The following is a 23,378-nucleotide window of genomic DNA, read 5'->3' as shown; positions in this document are numbered from 1 at the left end:
TTTCGTCCATTAACGTTTGTCATCTGTCCCTTAAACGGATTTTGCTCGTGCTATAACGGGATATGTTAATGTCTGGTTTCTGCAGATATTAACACTTCAATACATATAACAAATTCTTCTTATTGTTGTTATATATCTGAACAGTATTCTGAAACAGGAGAACATGTCAGAATCTCAAAAGAAATGGAAAGGCAATTCAACCAGCGATATATATAACATCCGATAATGTAGCCAATGGTTTGATCCAGTAATATGCATGCATACATACATACATACATACATACATACATACATACATACATACATATACCCATACATATATACACATACACACATGCACACACACACGCATGTACACACAAACACGCATGTACACACACACACGCATATATATATATATATATATATATATATATATATATATATATATATATATATATATATATATATATATACCTATATGAGAGAGAGAGAGATTTGTAGAGAGATAAATAGATAAATAGATAGATTGATAGATTGATACATACATACATACATACATACATGCATACGTACGTACATACATACTCAGATACGCACACAAAGATACATGCATACATACATTTGACATAAAAAAGAAAACATTTAAGAATTAAGCATTGATAAACAGATACATTGAAGAGAATAACTAACTGAGAGCTCATAAACAAATCATCTTGTCAACTAAATCATTAAACTCTCATGTATATGTCATCTAAACGAAGATCAATTGTCCTGCTCCAAACAAAGAATGCATACATACGCAAGTACACATATACATATGCATAAACTTGTGAATATATAACATAATACAAGAGCATACGCACGTGAAATATGCTCATGGGTAACACATGTTGCAGCCTATTAGTTCCAATTTTTTTCTTTTAATATAAAAATAGGTTCAGTTTCCTGCGATTCTTAAAGCAACAGATATTGTTTTCTAACATACACGATGAAATATATCTTAGCAGTGTCTTTTCTCTTTGTTGGTAAGTATTTATATGAAAAGCTGTATATCATGTTTATTAATATTCTTTTTTTTTTTTTAATTTGTAATCAATCTTCCCATTAACCTTCTGTCTAGCTATCTGATTCGTTAGCCATATACATACTTCCAGAAAGACAGGCACATCCACATATATAAACAAGTACAAGTGCTTTAATGGTTTCGTTTTTTTCTTTATTAATGCAATTAATGTGAAAAGCTGTTTTTTTCTTTATTAATGCACTTTATATGAAAAGCTGTATATCATGTTTATTAATATTCTTTTTTTTTTAATTTGTAATCAATCTTCCCTTTAACCTTCTGTCTAGCTATCTGATTCGTTAGCCATATACATACTTCCAGAAAGACAGTCACATCCACATATATAAACAAGTACAAGCGCATAACCTTTAATGGTTTCGTTTTTTTCTTTATTAATGCAATTCATCCATTCGTTGGTCTGTGACAAAAGTAGACTCTGTTGCAAAGGATTTAAAAGAACATATAACCTTTTGACACCAGGTATACGGCTAACAGCTATTATATCGTTTCTTATATCTCATAATCTCAATTAAAGGGACAAAAACAGTGACACATTTAAAAACATATTCAGGAATGGTGCATGAACAAGCACAACTTAAAATGGAAAGGTGCACCTGTACATGCAATGCCGATTTGATGGAGGGAGGGAGGTTATGTCTGCACAAACGTTATTTCATCACTACAAACGAATCAGTTGTGTGGTTGTTCGGTAAGAAATTGTCGAACCCTTATGTGTCGTCTAATGATAGGAGAGTCTATTATATATATTTCATCTCTCTCTCCTCTCTCTCTCTCTCTCTCCTCTCTCTCTCTCTCTCTCTCTCTCTCTCTCTCTCTCTCTCTCTCCTATATATATATATATATATATATATATATATATATATATATATTATTTTGTTTAAAAGAGTTCCAACACTGTTTTTTATGTTTTAGTTATAGGGATAAGATTTTTAAACCCCAAGTAAGATAAATTTAATCATTGTTTGTTAAGAGTGGGTTTGAATTTCTTAATAAAGTCCTTTTCTTTACATTTTCTTTCAATTTCATTCCGGTTGTAAAGTTTATGGAATGGAAATATAATAAAAGTTTGATGACCACATGTTGCCAGATGGTTACTCAGTAGTATTTGGCGGACTTCTGGGTTTTTAATCTGTTGTCGATGTACCCGTGAGCGTTCCGATAGTGCATTACCTGTCTGGCCAACGTACAGTTCTTCACAATTAGGGCATTTGATGCAGTAGATTAGATTTCTACTTTTGCAGTTCATGTTCGCATTGGTGAATATTTTCCCTGTTTTTGTGTTCATGTATGGGCCGGTATGGATAGATCGGCATGTGCCGCATCGGCTATCATTGCATTTGGATACAGTGAATGTTTGATTTTTGTTGCTGAGGTCAAACCTTGCCTTTGTTAATAGCTTTTTCAAGTTTTTAGGTTGTCTCTTACTGAGAGTTATATTTTGATCTGTAATGATATTTCTCAATTCCTTACTTTGTGCAAGGATCGGTAAGTTCGCTTTGGCGATATTAAAGATGTTCGTGTGGCATGGATTTTGTGTCACTATAAATGGAATGATCTTTTCCTGTTTGTCTTTTCTTTGCGGTGTCCTCAGTTGTTGTATGGGTATTTTCGAAGAACGCTGAATACCATTTTCTATGAGTCGTGATGGGTATTTTTGCTTCAGCAGAAATTCTTTCAGTTCCATCAGGTGTTGATTTCTGGTCTCTATATCCTCTACAATAGTACATATTCTCCTGGCTAGGCAGTATGGTATGTTGCGTTTTGTATGGGGTGGATGGCACGATTTAAAGTTCAAGTATTGGTGTGTGTCTGTATGTTTGTAATATATATCTGTGGTAATGGCGGTGTTCTTTTTAATTACCATTATATCTAGAAATGGTAATTTGCTACTGTTCATTTCCTTTGTAAATTGGATGGATGGGTGTAGGTTGTTCAGGAGGGTGTTAAATTCTTCCACAATGCTTTGAGGTTTGGTCCAGATTATGAAGCAATCGTCCAGGTATCTCTTCCATGCTTTTTCTATAAACTTCCTAAATTCGGTGTTATATCTCTCCTCTATTTCCTGGTAGAGTTTTTGTTCGAAGTAACCCATAAAGAAAAGAACTTTATTAGGAAATTCAAACCCACTCTTAACAAACAATGATTAAATTTATCTTACTTGGGGTTTAAAAATCTTATCCCTATAACTAAAACACAAAAAATCTCTCAAATATCATCATTTCTATAAATAGATTTGGCATCATTTCTAAGAACAGCCCAACACCTACTGGGGTTTTAAAATCTTATCCCTACAACCCAAACACAAAACAATTACTCAAACATCATCATTTCTAAAAATAGATTTGACATCAATTCTAAAAATAGCCAAACACCTACTGCTGCTGTCCAAAGGAATTGGTATAAAAGACAGAAAACCAGTCAACTTATTACAGTCTGTTAAAGTCTGTCATACCGGCCATGACGAAGGGAAATAACCCTGAAACTCGAGTCGCCTTTATATATTTATATATTTGATCCTTTATATTGAACACTCAATATTTCATCTACATTCAATACTTTATTTCATGGTGCCATCCATTTTTATTTTATTTTATATTATATATTGTATGTTATATTATATATCGTATATTCCATATTCTATATCCCACATTGGTTCTGCAGGAATATAAATAAAACATAAAAAACAGACAGTGTTGATATATATATATATATATATATATATATATATATATATATATATATATATATATATATATATATATATATGTATGTATGTACATATATATATATATATATATATATATATATATATATATATATATATATATATATATATATATATATATATATATATATATAATCATAAATATACAGGGATTAGCATTGAGTTGCTTCTCCAACATACTGAAAATTTAGAAATAGCAGTCAAAGAACTACTGATTCTAAACTACAAATTTTTCTCTAAACGGATGGCGATATTTATGGCACACATAGAACAAAAAACCGGAGGGAAAAGCGTAAACAAAACAAGTCTTTAGTTAATTGGATACGAATCGTTTCATGGTTAAGCGAATGAAAATTTCACTATTCCAATCTTCAGCCCAAATATTTCTTTGGGGTGAGATGCCTGAACTCACTGGCCGATGAATTCGTAAGTGCCTTTCTTATCGTTGATTTTTGGTGCCGCATGGCCAAAAATTACCGTGAATTTTTTTAGAGACACTTTCAAATTTATCAGAATATTTGGGCTGAAGATTGGAATAGTGAAATTTTCATTCGCTTAACCATGAAACGATTCGTATCCAATTAACTAAAGACTTGTTTTGTTTACGCTTTTCCCTCCGGTTTTTTGTTCTATGTGTGCCATAAATATCGCCATCCGTTTAGCGAAAAATTTGTAGTTTAGAATCAGTAGTTCTTTGACTGCTATTTCTAAATTTTCAGTATGTTGGAGAAGCAACTCAATGCTCATCCCTGTATATTTATGATGATAAATGGTTTTACCGATAAAGGTTTTTTCATACTGAACTACTTGGCAAAATTGTTAATTATTAATTCTATTATTAATTGACGATTCCCTGCCCTTATTCTTGTATATATATATATATATATATATATATATATATATATATATATATATATATGTACATGCATTCATACATATACATATATATGTATACACACACACACACACTCACTGTTTAACAATATATACAATCATTGGACTTGGTGAAGGAGTAAATATGTCAACATAAATTAGATACATCATATCGTTGTAAATGTCATTATTGATGAAACACGTCAGTTTATCGAAGTACTCTTCGCTGAAGCAGATGGAAATATCATAACTATTAAAAAAATTATAGCCATCATCAAATTTAAAATAGTCTAATCGAATGAGAGAACTAAAATCATTTATAATTTTGGATATTGAAGAATTACAAATAAATTTGCTTGTATTTATAGGTTTGGCGGTAGCAGACTTGTGCGTTGATTCAGCCATAAAATACTGCAGCGTAGCGGTGAAAAAATATCCTTTCAGTAATGCAGCTAAATACTGCGAGTATATACAACACTTTCCTTATTACATCTAATTGTTTTTGCTGTGTGAAGAATGCACTTATTGATTTTAAGTAGAGTCGCTGGCATGGCTGCGTACAGATGTCTGTGGTTCCGTAATCTATGATACAGTCAAGCATTTTTGACAGCAGTGTTCCTTCAGCTTCAGTTGTTGTAAATAGATTCGAATGCTAATATGTGCACAAGCATGCACAAGCACGCAAACACACACACACACACACAGAGGCACACGCACACGTATATATATACATATATATATATATACAAGATGGCTTAAAAGTAGGTTTACAGTTTTCACAAAAGCACTTTAAATTTTTTTAAAACATTTTATTACATTTAAATTTCTGTCTTCCAAAATTAAAGAGGGAGCTTGTCAAAATTAACCTAATTAGCATAGAATAATGGTTCCATATTTATTTTATAATTAAAATCTAGACCATTAATATATGAATGCGAAAGAGATAGTTGAATAACTGTAAACCTAATTTTGGGCCGCCCAGCATGTGTGTATATATATACATATACAGATATATATATATATATATATATATATATATATATATATATATATATATATATATATATATATATATATATATACATATATATATACATATATATATATGTATATACATATATATATATATATGTATACACACACACACATATATATATATGAGATTTATACAGTAGAGGGACGATAAAGTGATGGTATGTTGCCAACTTAATGTGGCAGTCCCATGAAAGGGAAGAATGCTACTGCTATTTAGCCCTAGGAAACACCGTTTCCAGTTGGCCATGACGCCAGAAAATATATCAAACGGTTGAATATCATTTGTTAAGTATTGTAGGTATCGTAACATTCAAGAAGCAGAGGGAAGGTGGAGTCTCACACGTATGCTGATGTGTGATGCGCATACATATATTTATATTCGCGCATATATACGAACATATATATATACAAACACGTATACAAACACGATCTGATGCAAGTTATAGCTTCAGCATATAGATGGTTCTAGGTATGGCGTTTGTATAAATGAAGATAAACAGTGGGGTTTAATAGTCTATAACAGCTGTTACAGCAGCATTGATTTATTTTTGATGAACTGTGCAATTACTATCATTACATTACTAGAATCATCAGCTTTCATCGGATGATTTTAGATATAGGATATAAGAGAAAATTGATTCACACTTGCTATGCTGTTGTAAATTTCTAAACTTCACTTATATTCCTCATTTATACATGTTTATCTATGTCTGTGTGTGCGTATGTGTGAAGGTGTGTGTATGTTTGTGTGTGTATACATATGTATATATATTATACACACAAATACTCTCTCTCTCACACACACATATATAGAAAGAGAGAGAGAGAGGGGGAAGGAAAGGTAGATACATAGATAAATAGACAGATAGGTAGATAGGTAGACAGACAAATAGACAAGGAGACAGGGAGACAGATAGATAGATAGATGAACTGGCAAAGTGACAGACGGATAAATAGTTGGATAGATTAATATTTTTAATTAATATTTTTCGTTAATAATTTTAATTAACATTAATATTTTTCGTTTTGGAACTTTCCTTTTTTCCAGTCGTTTGAAGAAGCTTAAGCAATGTTTGAAATTCTTAAATCCGCAATGTTATAATTTCTTCAAGTATAGATATATGATGAACTGCGTTGGTAAGCTACGTTTTTAGTGTTATGTTTTTAAACTATGCTTTTAAACATATTGCAGAAGGTGATGGGTATGAAATGATATTCTAAATGGCAACTACCTTTGCCAATTTACATTTTGATTTCATATTAAGCATGTGATGCTTTGACTGAAAAGGAAGGTGCTAGCTGGCAGATTCATTAGCACGAATGGTAAACTATTTAGCAGCATTCCGTCCGTTGTAACGTTCTATGCTCAAATCCCACCGAGATATTCTCAACCATTTTGGTCGATAAAATAAATACCAGTTGAGCACTGGCGTTCCCTTCCCGAAATTGCTGGTCCGGTTCCAAAATTTGAAATCAATATCTAGGATTAAATTAATCCTTAGTGGAATAAACTAGGCCTCATTAAAAACCGTTTTCTTCATATATATATATATTCCAGCTACGACAACGAAACCCAAAACAAAACGAAGAGTGGAACGTCAACGTGTGTTACGACATCACTTTTAATACTACGAATACTTATGATATTAAACTTGGTGTAATGGGATCAAAAGCCAAAAATTCAACTGGTAAAGATATAAACTTTTTTTAATTCATTAATAGCCAATGAAGCTGTATTTGCACCAGAAGCCAATTTTATAGGCGAATTAAAGTGGATATCTTGTTAGAACAACGTACACTGCGTTGAGGAACAGGAACAGGGGGCATAGATCGTAACATACAGGCAATAATTTTATGTTATGAACTCCCGAGCTCTCATATCGTTTCATTTCAGTCTACTGCAACTCATAAGCCGGAGGCATCCGGTAACTACACAAAGGCCGAATTTATAAGATATATGGAATTGCAGGATAATCGTTAGGGAAGTAACTTATTACCTATTTGCAACATCAGTGTCACTGATATTCATAGAAGCATATATATATATATATATATATATATATATATAAAAATTATATAAAATTATGCTGTCTCACAGACCAAGAAAAGTAGATCATCTGAAACAACAGCAAGTATCTGTGGTGCATTAAGCATTTCTACAGAAATGGCAATGTAAAAAATAAAACTATTTAATAATTATGTAAAGCATATTCGGTATAGAATGTAACTGAATTGTTTTTATTTGAATTAGAGGTATACTGATATAGAAATATAATATCAACGATTAAAATCTTTTAATAGTAATAAAACACCGAGTAAAGATTTTGATATTGCAATAATCATGTCATATTAGCATTGCAGCTCTATTATCATTGCGTATATTTACAGTATATTATATAGGTAATGACTACGAATATACCAATGTAATATCAACGATGTCATTAATGTTATGGGTCTTGCATTACCAAATCTCTAAACTTTTATTATGAATTTGGAACTCAAAAAGAAAAAAAAGACGCTAATGACGAACTTAATTTTATAAACATATTGTCTTATCTTTGGAAATTTATTACCCCAATAATAATAATAACACATGCACAGATGCAATAAGTTCCAGACCTTGGAGCGCGAGACGAATTCTCTAAGTCACTGAAAAGGTCCCGAACAGTGACAATAGAACGTTTCCTAAAAGTAAGCGATTGAGGCTTTAACAATCGCATAAAACAAACGATCGGAAGAAGTTGAATTGATTCTGTGCATTTGTTATTATTTAAAGTCTTTTCCAGTGCAATGCACGAATTCGCATTCAGAATCTTTCAGACAGAAAAAAAAAAAACCGAGATAGTCTTCTTTTTTTTTTTTGTTTTTTCTTTGCAGGTTGCAAACCATGTAATATGATTCCTGGGACAAAATTGAATATATCTATCGAGATAAAGAGTTATACCACGAAAATTATGTCTGTGATTTTTTAAATTTAAATTTTTTTTTTTTTTTTTTTTTTTTTTTTTTTTTTGCGGGAGTTAGAATGTGTGGAAAAATTGCATTGGTGTTATGGATGACATTGTGGAATATATTCGGTTTGCAGTAAATCTCGGCGAAAATGTTGTGTGTGAGAAGTTTGAGTGAAGAATATTTAAAATTTTAAATCTGTGTGCAGATACAATATTATATGTTAGAATTGCAAACTTACCTCGCTTATATTTCAGTAGTTCAGGACTTAACATTATCTATTTCATCGAGAAGAGATTATTTGTAATTAGCGAAAAAGCAACGTGATATATATATATATATATATATATATATATATATATATATATATATATATATATATATATATATATATATATATATATATATATATATATATACATATATATATATATTATATGTATGTATATTTGTATGTATGTATATTCGCAGCTTATTAAATAGTTTCATGTTACTTAGAGTGTCTATGTATGTCATATCCTTTAATACAAGATGAATATACAAGGTACCACACATATCCTATGCAGCCCCATCGCTTACTCTTAACAGGCGGAATCGTAGTTCTGATGGCTTTATGAATTAAAGTTCTAGTTGTTGTGATGGCCGTAGTTCGGGTCTGTTGAGGAGTTGCAGTAGTGGTTGTCAATTTATATCGAAGTATTATTGATCTCGGAATCTCTTGATATGACTTGCCTGGAAAAGAAATATTTGGAGCAAATAATTTGGTATGAATATCGTGAAGATAAAATTTATACGGTTTGTTACAGCCAATTCTAATATGTGTTTGTGTGTGTGTGTGTGCGTGTGGTATACTGTTCCGTGAAGGTATAACCAACTCAAAGATACTTCATCTGGTGAGAGATAAATATAATTTAATAAACACAGTATATACTTTTCATATATTGATGTGATGAGAGCATTTTCATAAAACAAGTGGTGCTTTGGCACAGTCTTCCGATTATGCTTACGTGGGATATATAAGCTTAGACAGGTTAATGGCATAAGAGGAAACACCAGACAAAGGTAGATATGAAAATTTCAAATACACCTGAAAACGAAAGGAAATGGAAAACAGAAAAACAAACAAGAGCAAACGGGGGAATGAGGTTTATGTCTGGAACGACATAATAAGGCTGACTGAATGCGGATCTAGAGTTTCGGGTTCAGCTGCTTATTTCGGAGAGGGTGTTATTTTCTAATTTACCAACAGGAAGTCATCCATATGATTACATCCGGTGAAAGTTCTTCAGATCCGGAATTCAGTAGTGTTATGTAGTTCATATATCTGAAACAGATTCACAAAACACATGACTATGATGATGAGTAAAACACATGGCTATGATGCTCCCCCACTACTTCTGCTCATGATCAGAGATGCACATATCGTCGGTTCCCAAGGGTCATGCTCAACTGGTTAAGGTCAAACGACTGACAAGCAAATCTGTGGTATTGAACAGAATATTTGGTGTAGCCCATCCTTTATATCAAGACAAAACAATGTACATGATAACACTTCCAATCAATTAAGATCAGAAGCCATGACAGCCACTGCCTCGTACTGCATCAGGGCATTTATTATAATAATAATAATAATAATAATAATAATAATTATTATTATTATTATTATTATTATTATTATTATTATTATTATTATTATTATTATTATTATTATTGCCATTGTTGTTGTTGTTATCATCATCATTACTACTATTACTTTCATAATGATCGTTATTATTGCTAGCATCACTATCGCCGCCAGGTGGCATTGCTGCTGCCATTGTTAGTATCATTTCTATTTCCGTTGGTTTTTCTATTTGCATTGATGTCTACTTCATTTCCGTTAATTTTTACACTCTGCTATACATACATATATATACACATACATATATATATATATATATATATATATATATATATATATATATATATATATATATATATATATATATATGTGTGTGTGTGTGTGTGTGTGTGTGTGTGTGTGTGTGTGTGTGTGTGTGTGTGTGTGTGTGTGTGTGTGTGTGTGTGTGTGTGTTTCTATTTATATGCATCTATGGGTACAGGACATCACAAACAGTAAACAGCATGAAATACGAAAACACATGAGATCAATACGCAAACAACGAGAGGAACAAATGGAAAACAGGACAAGTAACATAAAGAACGACCCTTTATTTGTTTTCGGTTGTGTATTTAGTCTTTCTTTCGAGCATTAAACGACAATATGAGTCTTTGAAGGCAGTTGCTTCCACGAATATTAAATTTAAAATTTGGGTTTTATGGAGGGTCAAAGTTGGGAACAAAATCAGGGCAGTGGAGGCATACAAGGAAACCGAACGAAAACAAACATGGAGTGTTGTTAGTCCAGATTGAGGGTAAAATAGCGAACACCAGAGAAATATTCTCTTTGGCAAGAGAAAAGATAGAAGATATATATATATATATATATATATATATATATATATATATATATATAAACACATATATATACATACAGTTTAGTGACATTTGCATTAACAATTCATAATTCATAATTTCCTATTAAACAACAACTTTAGTATTTTTAGACGCCGATTCTCACATTACATTTTCTTTAAGATCTATAGGACTTTATCGTTCTTCCACTGTCTAAAACATAAAGAGCATATACTTACTATTGCATTTAACGATATACTCTATTTTGAATTCAACCCCACACGTCTCAAAGATTGTTGCATAACATTTCACAATTAGTTTAACGCGCCTAAAAAATTAAATGTGAGATTGTCATTTCAAAAGACAATAATCAAAGATATTGTCAATATTTTAAATTATTTGTACACTGCAATTTAATAGAACAGGAGATGGTAAAATAAACAGGACTTTGGAATATTAGGCAATATTTATATTGTGTGCATGTGTGGATAAATCCTTTTGAAGTGTAACTGGAATTCTCCTCTGGAATTAACAGAATAGCATCTGCCCATATTAAAACTGAAAATCCGTCGGTTACGACGATAAGTGTTCCAGATAATCCGACCTGTAAAACAGCTTGCGCGTAAAATTAACGTGCAAGTTTTTGAGTCCACCACAGACTGATGTACAACTGACATAGTTTTCATGGAGCTTCAGGGTTACACGAAATGTAACAAGGCTGGCCCATTTAATTAGATGCTGAATGAACTAGAGAAATGTGAAATACAGCGTTTTGATCGAAACACATCGAGTTGCCGGGAATTGAACACGCGATCCTACGATCGTGAGCCCAATAAGACAAACTGCTAAGTTTTGTGCCTTGAGTCTACTCATATATAGTTATATTTGGTCAACGTCCTGTCTAATCCTAATTATACCTAATCAGAAATCAGTTATGATAGTAAACAATATTTGAGGCGCAATCACCCAGTGGTTAGGGCAGCGGACTCGCGGTCGGAGGATCGCGGTTTCGATTCCCAGATCGGGCTTTGCGTGCGTTTATTGAACGAAAACAACTAAAGCTCCACGAGGCTTCGGCAGGGGTGGTGGTGACCCCTGTTGTACTCATTCACCCCAACTTTCTCTCACTCTTTCTTCCTGTTTCTTGAGTAAAGCTGCGATGGACTGGCGTCCCGTCTAGCTGGTGGGGGGCACACACGCCATAGAAACCGGGTAGCCGTGCCCATGAGCCTGGCTGGGCTTTTAAAAGGGCGCATAGATAATAAAATAGCAAATAATATTTATTAGTATCAATAAAACGCCACCCTTTTCGTTAACAACCGATGATTGTGCTCTGCTTTATAATTTCGTACTTCATTTCCATTATTTCCATCATTCTCTGCTGCATTTTCTTAGTTTGAAATCGTATATCTTTAATTATGTAGCGGGTTTCTTTAATTAAATTCATTCTACAGAAGTATTTGCGTTGTAAAGTCGGTCTTAGAAATATTGGAAAATAAAAGGCGATATCGATTTTATCACCGTCTCTTTGAATAAACATGCAAATATTATAAGCAATAAATATCATAAAGAGAATTTATAAGAGATTTTATACTTGCAATAGTTCCTATCTGGTTGAGATTTAGGATATATTCTAAAGATGTCAGGGCAAAGATCATTGACTGTGTCCCTACAAAACTGGGTCACTGCATCAACACCTGCAAAATTAAAATTCGTATAAAAGAGCCAGGCGTCTTCAAGATATGTATATATATATATATATATATATATATATATATATATATATATATATATGTGTGTGTGTGTGTGTGTGTGTGTGTGTGTGCGTGTGCGTGTGTGTGTGTGTGTGTGTGTGTTTGTGTGTGTGTGTGTTTGTGTGTGTGTGTGTGTGTGTGAATAAAAATAAATGCAAAAAAAGGGTTTTGTATGATCGTGTATAGAAGAATATATTATTTTATTTAAAAGAGTTCCAACTCTGTCTGTTTTTTATTTATATTCTTGTAAAATTAATGTGGGATATAGAATATGGAATATATAATACATAATATAAAATAAAATAAATGGTAAAATGAAATGAAGTATTGAATGTCTTATTGAATATATGAAATATTGAGTATTCAATATAGAGAATTAAATATCTAAAGGCTAATACGTATTTTCATGTCTATTGGCATTCATGAGGCCTCGTCTGACAGAGTGTAACAGACTGAAACAGACTGGCTGTTTTTTTTCTTTTTTTTTTGTCTTTTATACGTATTCCTTTTGACAGCAGCAGTAGGTGTTTGGCTATTTTTAGAAATGATGCCAAGTTTATTTTAGAAATGATGACATTTGAGATATTTTTTGTGTTTTAGTTATAGGGATAAGAGAGAAAACGCAAAGAAAAGGACTTTATTAAGAAATTCAAACCCACTCTTAACAAACAATGATTAAATTTATCTTACTTGGGGTTTAAAAATCTTATCCCTATAACAGTGTATCAATCATGTAGATACAGTGAATTGATACAATCGGGAATAATTAATACATTATCGTGTAATTACTTACCAGCGATGAGAAGAAATATACCTAGACGACATTTCATCGTGGCTATCAGTGTTAGATACAACGTTTGCTCATACTGTGTTCCAAACATTCATTTCCTTTAATTAATACAATTATTGTAACAGGTGCTTCCGTTTCACGATCGTAAGTTATATTTCGTAATATATGTAATTTGCTTCGTTACAGTGACAGTCTAACGATATATCTAATATATCGAAATATGTTTTAATAATTTATATGTGCTTTAAAATATTTTAAGTAACAATAAATATTTTAATGATTTAATATTTGCGTCGGAAAAAAATTACCTTTTTACAAAAGCGATAAAAAGCTATCGCAATACGATGGACTATAATAAAACATTCTCGAAACATTTTGTTTGTTGTACATTCCTTAATATTTACGTATTGCCTACTTTTTATTTTTTGCGCCGGGGCAAATAATTCTTCAGCCAAAAAAACATGAATTTATAAACTTAATTTGAACTCAGTTTCTCACATGCATGGCGCTTGAATGACCAGCAATACCCATAAAGATTCATGGGACTGCAGCTGATTATATAAGCTTTCTACGCATAAGGAGATGAATAATAAATAATAGAACAATTATGACGTGTTTCGAATATCAAATTTAATTTATTTCCTAACTGAATGGTACATAGTAATCTCTAGCATGAGTTTCTTGTGAATAATAAACTTAATGTTTCGGTGGATTTTGATTTGCTGTGACAACATTGCCTTATCTGGTTTTCGTTGCTTGGAAAGAGTGGTAAATGTATTTTCAATTTCTAATATTAGGGAAAACATGCATTTGCCTGAGAGATATGATGCTGAAGCATTTGCATTAGAATAAATCTATAAAAGTGTATAAACGCATATTCGTTGAATCCTTTGATGCACTGATTTCACTTTTTATATTGTTACAAATGTCACTTGTAATAGGCTTGCTAACATGTGATCCAATGATGTTTGTTTATGAATGGACCATTTGTGTACGAATCTAATTGCTGTAGAGAAAATTTGACGTATATAATTGCGTCAATGGATTGATAGGAATCTATAGCTCATTGAAATCCCATTTATCTTTCCTGTGAATATGGAGAGTTAAGCATCAAAACTTCGAACCTATTTCGGTATTTGTAGAAACGGTTGTATTTTGTGAGATGACGTGTTGCGATTCAGTCAAAAAGAAAGAAACAATCTCGAGATATTTATGCGGAATCTTTTCGAAACTTTCAAATGAACAACGCCATAAAATTGTCGGTTGCTATTTCCCAAGATGTAAACGAATTTTTTTTTTTCTTTGTTCTAAACACACAGAAAAAAGTTATCTGGAAATTATTTTCAGATTTGTGAAAGGAGAGTTTTGCTCATATACAAGATGGTATGAAAAGGCTCCCGGACGAGTTATGTCTAATAAAATATATAACTTGTTTACCCACGTTTTAACATCATATACTTCAAAATCGTCACCTAGCGCAGCAATACATCGGTCCTAGCGTTTCTGCCACTTTTAAATTTCGGTCTGGAAGTCGTTTATCGTAAGCCAGTCGAGATCTTTCTATGATTCGCTCTGGACCTCGACAACGGTTTTAAAACGGTGACCTTTGCGCTGTGTTTTCTTGGGGGAAGAAATAGAAATCTACAGATGTTACAACTGGCAAATAGGGTTGGAACGGAAGTGAGAGCCTGTTGTTTTGGGTAGAGAACACACAAGTGAGGAGAACATTGTCATCGCGAAGAGTCCAATTATTCGCACTCCACTCATCTGGTCACTTTCGCCGAATGTCGTCCCTCAATCGCTTCAAAACGTCGCAGTGGAACTCTTGTTTGTTTTATTTCATTGGATGCCTTATTCAAAATAATTTTCTAAGCAATATAAGTATTAAAAGCTACCACAACAAACACGATGAGTACAAATATCCGTCAAATGTAAATAATGTAAGTCTTGCTATGTCCATAAATAAATCTCAAACACAATATCTCGACGTTGCTTGACTTAACCTTGCTCCCCCTTTCTGTCGTGGGCAACTATATGTAGGATATTCGCGAGTTGGAAGTCCAAACACTCGTTTTCTTCGTACCCCAATTAAAGGACACGCTGAAACCATTGTATATTTAGAGACGTTCTACAAAATTAAGCTTTGATTGATTTCGGAATTCGTTTTAATAACTTTGTTTACACTCATGTCATCTGATAGAATATTTCTGGAAATATCTCTTTTATCAGAATAAATATATTTATTTCCTTTAACATTTTTCATAATCAAGCACGCTTGGTACTTAGGCTAATATAAGTGTGTGTGTGTGTGTGTGTGTGTGTGTGTGTGTGTGTGTGTGTGTCTGTCTGTGTGTGAGTGCATATATACACACACACACACACACACACATACATATATATATATATATATATATATATTCATATAAATATATATATATATATATATATATATATATATATATTCATATATATATATATATTCATATAAATACATATATATATATATATATATATATATATATATATATATATATATATATATTCATATATATATATATATATATATATATATATATATATATATACACACACACACACACACACACACACACACACGCACGCACACACACACACACACACACACACATATATATATATATATATATATATATATATATATATATATATATATATATATATATATATATATATATGTATGTATGTATGCATGTATGTAATTATATATGCATAACCTCGAATGTGTTTGTGTGCACAAACGTGTTACCTGAATTTAATGCGTAATTAAGGAGCGATAAAAGCTTCATAAAAAGGCCTTTAGGTTTTACATGGCAAGGATATTCCGAGGACAGTTAGATCAGTAAATCATAGGTTACAGTATCGTCTGTAACATTTTGGGACGCATATATATGTACATGCTACTTAGTGTCAACAAACGTCTGCTACTTCCTATATATTTGTGTGGACAAAAAAGTTAGAAGTATGTAGCCATTGCACGACAAGTCATTCAGCAAACCATTTACATCAATGATGAAATATTCAATATATATCTGTACGCTATTCATCGGTAAGTAATTAAACGAAATGTGTTCTCTATTTTTTATTATCCCCTTCAACATCTATGCACATGTTTACACATATAGACAAGCGCACATTCTCACGCACACTTGTATACATGCACAGGCATACACATGCACATGCACACACATGCACATATATATGTATATATATATACATATAATAAAATATATATATATATATATATATATATATATATATATATATATATATATATATATATATATATATATATATATATATATATATTACTGTCTATATAGTAAAGTATCGAATGTAGGGTGCTGAATGCAGGAAGAAAACTCGCGACTCATCTTATTTTCGACTCCAATAACAATTACTTTACTCTATATACCACAAATGTTGTTGGTAAACGACGTATTAAAGAATTGGATTTGTGTCGCAGGAAATATAAGAAATGAAAATATACAACTAACGGAAGATATTTACAAATAAATTTTAATGTAATTAAGTTAGTTAAGATTTATGGTTATTTCTCTTTAAAAATCAATTCTTGGATATCCGTGTCATCTTTAATATCTCATACTCTGTTGTTGACGTCTACTACATCTCGATTCAGAATCTGTTGAGTAAAGTTTGAGAAGCTATTGCTTGGCAATTACTGGCATCCTCTTTCAATGATTATTGTCTGTAGAAATTTTTGTCTATGTTTCTATCCTCCTTTATATATACAGAGTACACTTATTGATCTTCTTAACAGGTCAACTGATTTGATGTACATTTCTTAAATCATTGTACTAACTCTGTACCTACAGTCTGTTATTTGTATCCACAAGCGCTCTCTTGAAAAGAGTACGTAGCGATAAATGTTATGCCTACGAAGCAAATTTTGGTCCTATTAAGAGTCACTTTTCAGTCTTATAGAATAAAATAAGATTACGAACTGAAATGGAAATACAGAAATAAGTTAAATGCAATGTATATATATATCTGTGTATGTGTGTGTGTGTGTGTGTATACATACATATGTTCATGTATATGGATGTACAAGTATATATATATATACATACATATATACATATATATATATATATATATATATATATATATATATATATATATATATATATATATATATATATATATGTATGTATGTATATATATGAGTGTGAGTCTGTGTTTGATATATATTGAATTAACCGGTTTTGTTTTAATCGAATTCCAGGTTTAACAGCCTCAGAATTTTGCTACGAAACTGCTAAACTTCTGTGCCCGCAAGTCTTTAAAAAATATCCCGAACAGAAAAATGATCCTTCTTCGTGCAAGTACATAGACGCTTCTACTTTTGCTTCTGTTATTGACATATCTAATTTATAAATATTATCAGCTATTCAGTGCTACTATTTCTGTCTCATAATATTTCGCATGTACTAGACATTTGAATTGTTGTTAAAAGTAACCGCCAGATTTGAACTGCTGAACATGTTATCGGACAAAGAATAGGTAAAATATTCCATGGTATGGCCTTAAAGATGATCAAAATGAATAATATCTGCCTTTTAATTAGGACCACATTGGAGATGCTATGCTTATTACTTCTTCTTTGGGCAAATTATCATCACAATTTTAAAGGTTTGCTCCTAAAATCTAATCATTGTAAAAGCCGTCAGTTATTGTCCTCACAAAGTTGCTTAGATATCAAAACATAAATATTTTAAACTATTTTCAACTATGGAAATTTCAATTTTCCATAATAATATATCTGAAAAAATATTTTCTTTTTCAGGCGCGCGAAGTTATTTGAAATGTGTTTTCGGAACAAATTTATGCAGTGTAGTCTCCACTTCCATACCGTTTTTCACGAAACGTGTGCTTGTAAGTCTTGCTTGTAGTAAATTATGTAATAACACACTACATTAAAAGCGTTATCGAATTCTGTAAAATTATTTTGTCGGACGCAATTTAATAAGCGTTGAACATATATTAAAATTAATTTAATATTTCAAAAGAAATCCTTGACGTTTGGCTTGGGTTAGCAATACACTGCCAAATGTAAAGCTGATTTATTTATTTACTTTGTTTTTAATTAACCATGCATTATCACGTTGGTATGCGATTTTGATGGTGTGGTTCTTTATTTTTAAAATTATGTTGGTGGGTAGGTATTAGAGGCCAGAGGTGACCAGTTTGCGCATAAAACAGGTAGAATATTTTAGCCAGATGCGGATAGTTTAAATGCTAAAGGGTTAATGTTATTTTAAAATAAATTATGTTAAATAATTTTTGAATACTTTTACGTTATGTAAATTTGACTATTTAGAAAATTCAAGATTTGTTTAAATAGTTGTATTTCTCGTAGCTCCAGGTTTTCCTGTACCGCTGGGCGCATTTCACGAAAATCTCCTTCCCCCAGATTCGATCGGATACTAGATTACCATATTATTCATTCCACGAAATGTCACGAATTCATCATGAAATGACCTTCAGCAAGTGATCTTTCGCATAGCTATTTTACGCCTGGTGACAGGCTGTTTTCGACCTCCAATGATTGACTAGAGGGAGAATGACGCCAGCGATGCAGAATCGACTCTCAGCTACAAAACTTTGCAGCGGTTGTGACCTTATTCTTCTCGAAATCTCCTCATTTGTGATATTAATCAAACATTTGAAGTTCAGGTTCTGTCTGAGACACATTTGGTGGAGTATATTTAATTTCCTATCCGACCTTATTGTTTTCTTGCACGTCTAGCTGGCATAGATTGTTGTAGGCAGAACGATTGAGTTATATAGGTAGCACCAATAGAATTCTAATGTCTATTCCAGCGTTAAAATAGACAAATTATGTATTTTCTTGAAGCTTCAAAATGGTCTCCAAGAAAATTAAAATCCATATGACAAGTTTAATTGGAGCAGTTCTGAAGAATATACTCGAGTGTCTAGTTTATTCACGAGTATGCGATGCATAAAATTTGCATCTATATCTCTACTATCTGTAGTAAGAGTTTCAATAGATTTTTACCGATCTTTCATATTTATTTCAGGGAATGACCCTACATTAAAACCGCATACTTTCGGGAAAGGCGTCGCGTCGCCCAACATTAACTTCTCCCTCTGCATGCTTATGGTAGCTTTATTCTTCATCTTGGTATGATGAAAACCATAAGTTTATATTTGGTGTAAGTCAACTCATAAGGCTATATTTTAAATGACAATTTTCATAGACATAAAGCCATTTTACCATTTGCACAATACTTTCTCATTCACTTTATTAACTCTCCCTTTTCAATAATACACTCATATTAAATAAAGATTTTAGGCAGTAAAACTGAGATAAGACTAATACAGCAACATAACAATATCACGGGAATTCAACATAGTGTCAACAATGCGGTAATAAAGTTTTAACGATAATTTTATCATTATAGCAAGAAGAGCATAGATTTTTACAATCAAACATATTGCCAGTGAATTCATTTGTTATGACGCATGTCATGAACAAATGAAATACTGAGGAGTTCTCCGATGACGAAACAAAAAATATAAATAGAGGTCAGACGTTCACATCCGAATCTGCCGGAACCAATAGATAATGGATTGTTACGCTATTGTTTAGATTATCGCTCTTCTGTGTTCACCCCATCGCTTATGTTAAACTAAATGTTCTACAAAACGTAAACCCCATGAAACTTTAGAGACAGCTTCAGATGCATACATTTTCATCATATTACACTTAACGTTTCCTTAACAAAGACTGCCATCTGTCTATTCATTCTCTACTCCACCCTACCAATAACAATTCTGTTTTTGAAAACTAAAATTTAAAATGTTTCCGATTGCAGCAGTTTCTACCTTCCTTATATTTAAGATTTAAATCAGTTACTTTAAGCTCCAGTCTCTCTTTCAGTCTTTATAACACAATCGCACATGCACACGCTTTCTTATACATAGCGTTCGAGTTAAATTTGACGGCTTTCCGTTTTTAAGGAACATCCCGATAACTAGTGAACAGTCAACGGCATTGGAGATCATTACTACAACTTCACCAGCCCCTAACTTTTGGTCTCTTAATTCCTGGATTGTAAGCCCATAAATTCTTGTATGCAGAGAACGGTTGAGAAAGGTACTAACCGCTCTGACTATAACACTAAGTCTAAGCCGAAAGCAAAGATCAGGGTGTTCTAAGACATTCGAAGACAGAGCGAAGAACTCACGCACAAGTTGGGAAAATGTATTGACGGAAGCTGAGTGCCGGTATTTTGAGTAAAATGTTATCTCACAGCCGATAGATAGATAGATAGATAGATAGATAGATAGATAATGTATGAATATGAAGATCAGAGAGCAGAGGCAACTGGTCTTCGTGAGGCTATAGTATATTTAACCAAATTGCATGAGATGTTAAACAAGAAACTCTATTTCGAAAGAACCTCATGGATAATTATAGAGACGTCACGTACTTCGTTGTTTGGTAAGAACTTCAAATTCACTTTCATCAACGGGAAGGGATTCAATGAATATGAAGGTTGCTCGTGGGTATTTGTGAATACTCGTGTCAAGTCTACGTACACTTCTTCGTTATTTTCTTTTGATTAGAAGGGCTTCTGAACAGAAGGATTAGAAGGATTTCTGAACAGAGGGTTGGAAATCTGACTCCTGAATCCCACCATCTTTGTAGCTATTCACTTCTATTTCATGAGGTTCTTCGAATAATATTATTTCAAAATCACATTTTTTTTTATGCTTGCGTGTTGCAGACATTGATCTCTTGTTCTGTCTTCATTGCTTTGTAGTAAGGAATACTTCTAGAGTCGACCTCACTGAGTGATGTGCTGTGAGAACGGGAGTGGTGACCAGAGAAGTTGGGAAAATATAGTTCTATGCTTAATGAATGTTACGGGAAAAAAAGAGATGGGGAGAGAGAAAGGAATGGAGAATGTCATGGAGAACCTGATTGATCTTTGTTATGAAAATGCACTACTAAGATTTTAAGACGTTGATCCTACTACTGGGGCTGCTGCAACTTCTGCAGATGTCATAATTGTTTTGTGATATGTGACGCCATTTTGGCCACGCACGTTATTTATTTCGTCGCAAATAATGACGCGTTCATCTTTTTCCCTTCTACTCGTATTCGTGGTCTCTTTTCGTTGTGTCTTTTTTGCTTTTTTTCTTTGCTGTTTGTTTTTCTGTGTCGCTGCTGTTGCTTCTCTATTTTCATCTGCTGTCTGTGGCGTTATATTTCTGCTGTTTACTTTGTGGCGCCAGCAAATGTTAGTAAAATATTCCGAAAAAAAATGTATAATACGACATTGAATGTATTCTAACGAATGCTAGCTTTATATTTTTATTTTGTACCATTTTGTCTTTATAAATTGCTGGCAATTGATTTTTTTTTCAGAGTTTGTCGAAGCAGCATGCGATTGCCACCAGTCCGCTATATACACGATTATATGTAAGAACATTGATGTTATTGGTGTAATGCGATAAAATAGAAAACACCGGGGGAAATTTGAGTTACATGCAACTGATCGACGAGAAATTCAAGAATTCTTAATCACAGCAGAACCACGATTTCAAATTAGGAAAATAGTTTATTTTTTCCTAAGAGATCACTATACATAATAACAAAATAAAATTGCATTTGAACTCATCTGGTGTGTAGGGGTTTTCATTACAATGCAGTAATAGACACCATCAAGTGATGCTCCATTCTATACACAAATTTCATGCAAACTCTCCTTTAGAAAGCAATGACATAATTGAAAAACATTTGTTTTATAAATACATCTCTTCAAATAAGTAGAAAATTTCCAGATCAAAATCATTTACAAAACTGATCCATTTATATATACACACAAACACACACAAGTGAATACCATTTCAGAGATTGTACTGTGATTTGCAATATGCTTTATGTGCCTATGAAATTGCAAACAGATCTAGAAATATGTCGACTAAACTCGATACAGTGTAACACGGTGGTTGTGAAAGGATGAATACTCTGTTCATGTACCAACCTGGAACTGCTCCTCTATAATTAGGTTAACCTTTATGATTCAATCAACAGACTCAGAAAAAAATTCTGGGTAACTTTGTTCAGCTTGGGTTTTAATTTTAAAACACTGGGACAAGAAAAATACCGGATGCCTATTACTTAGGTTCGTGACAAAATATTTCACAATAAAAAAAGGGTCTCGGCACATTATCTTTGTAGGCAGTTCTTCCAGATTCCAAACATTCATACTAATACTGTTTATTATAGAAAGCTCAAACTATTCTTCTTGTTGATATCTTACATTGCTCCAACTTTAAATATAATTTCACACAAGCGCAGTGTTCTTTCAATTTCCCAATTTCTATGTTTCGTGTAATTCCAAGTTTACAAGATATTGCACCAAACTTGCTCATGTAGAGGAAAGACTATTAAAAGCAGCTTTCCTTGACTGATATCTTAAAATCCAAGGTCAGAAATTAAGAAATTATATATATATATATATATATATATATATATATGAAAGCATGTTTGGAATATCGGGAAACAATAACGAGCTTATCTAAATACAAAACAGCTTTGATTGTGCGCTTTTATATTACGTGAAGACAATTCTATTTTCATGTATCATTGATTTCAAAATTGTTATATTGTTAGCATGAAATCAACCAACAAAAACAAGC

The 23,378-nt window shown here is 32.3% G+C and overlaps 2 protein-coding genes and 1 long non-coding RNA gene across 7 annotated transcripts in view; 2 read left to right on the top strand and 1 right to left on the bottom strand.

Annotated features, from left to right (window-relative positions):
- Positions 1-13,800, bottom strand: part of LOC128249895 (uncharacterized) — a 36,823-nt gene extending 23,023 nt beyond the window's left edge. The window contains exons 1-4 of one of the 3 annotated variants that reach the window (XR_016245069.1): positions 13,650-13,777; positions 12,697-12,799; positions 11,342-11,430; positions 8,890-9,380 (exon numbers count right to left, since the gene is read on the bottom strand). Coding sequence is in view for 2 of the 3 variants with exons in the window: in XM_052974471.2 (XP_052830431.1) it covers positions 9,139-9,380; positions 11,342-11,430; positions 12,697-12,799; positions 13,650-13,737 (522 nt within the window). In the remaining variant the exon portion in view is untranslated. Of the gene's footprint in view, positions 1-8,229; positions 9,381-11,341; positions 11,431-12,696; positions 12,800-13,649 lie in introns of those variants that run through there. The other 2 variants (XM_089366179.1, XM_052974471.2) reach the window with 2 other exon arrangements.
- Positions 808-8,651, top strand: LOC128249791 (uncharacterized). Its single transcript, XR_008265888.2, has 5 exons — positions 808-1,007; positions 5,033-5,129; positions 6,748-6,836; positions 7,258-7,387; positions 8,577-8,651. It is a non-coding gene; the product is annotated as an uncharacterized LOC128249791 (long non-coding RNA).
- A 2,690-nt stretch (positions 13,801-16,490) lies between the features above and the next one.
- On the top strand, positions 16,491-22,353 carry LOC128249896 (uncharacterized). Of its 3 annotated transcripts, none has more exons than XR_016245068.1 (5): positions 16,491-16,731; positions 17,929-18,024; positions 18,490-18,578; positions 19,745-19,879; positions 22,102-22,353. XR_016245068.1 is itself a non-coding variant. In XM_089366176.1 (5 exons), the coding sequence occupies exons 1-4, from the start codon at positions 16,692-16,694 to the stop codon at positions 19,852-19,854; spliced, it is 339 nt and encodes a 112-aa protein (XP_089222302.1). In that variant the 5' UTR covers positions 16,493-16,691; the 3' UTR covers positions 19,855-19,879; positions 22,102-22,353. The 3 variants fall into 3 exon arrangements, 2 of the variants coding, with proteins under 2 accessions (XP_089222302.1, XP_089222303.1); XM_089366176.1 differs by having other exon boundaries at positions 16,493-16,731; positions 17,929-18,028; XM_089366177.1 differs by lacking the exon at positions 19,745-19,879 and having other exon boundaries at positions 16,494-16,731.
- The last annotated feature ends 1,025 nt before the right edge of the window (positions 22,354-23,378 follow it).

Source organism: Octopus bimaculoides, chromosome 18, assembly GCF_046866305.1.
Source record: "Octopus bimaculoides isolate indiv1 chromosome 18, ASM4686630v1, whole genome shotgun sequence".
NCBI classification, from domain to species: Eukaryota; Metazoa; Mollusca; class Cephalopoda; order Octopoda; family Octopodidae; genus Octopus; species Octopus bimaculoides.
This window is presented reverse-complemented; position numbering and strand designations above follow the sequence as displayed.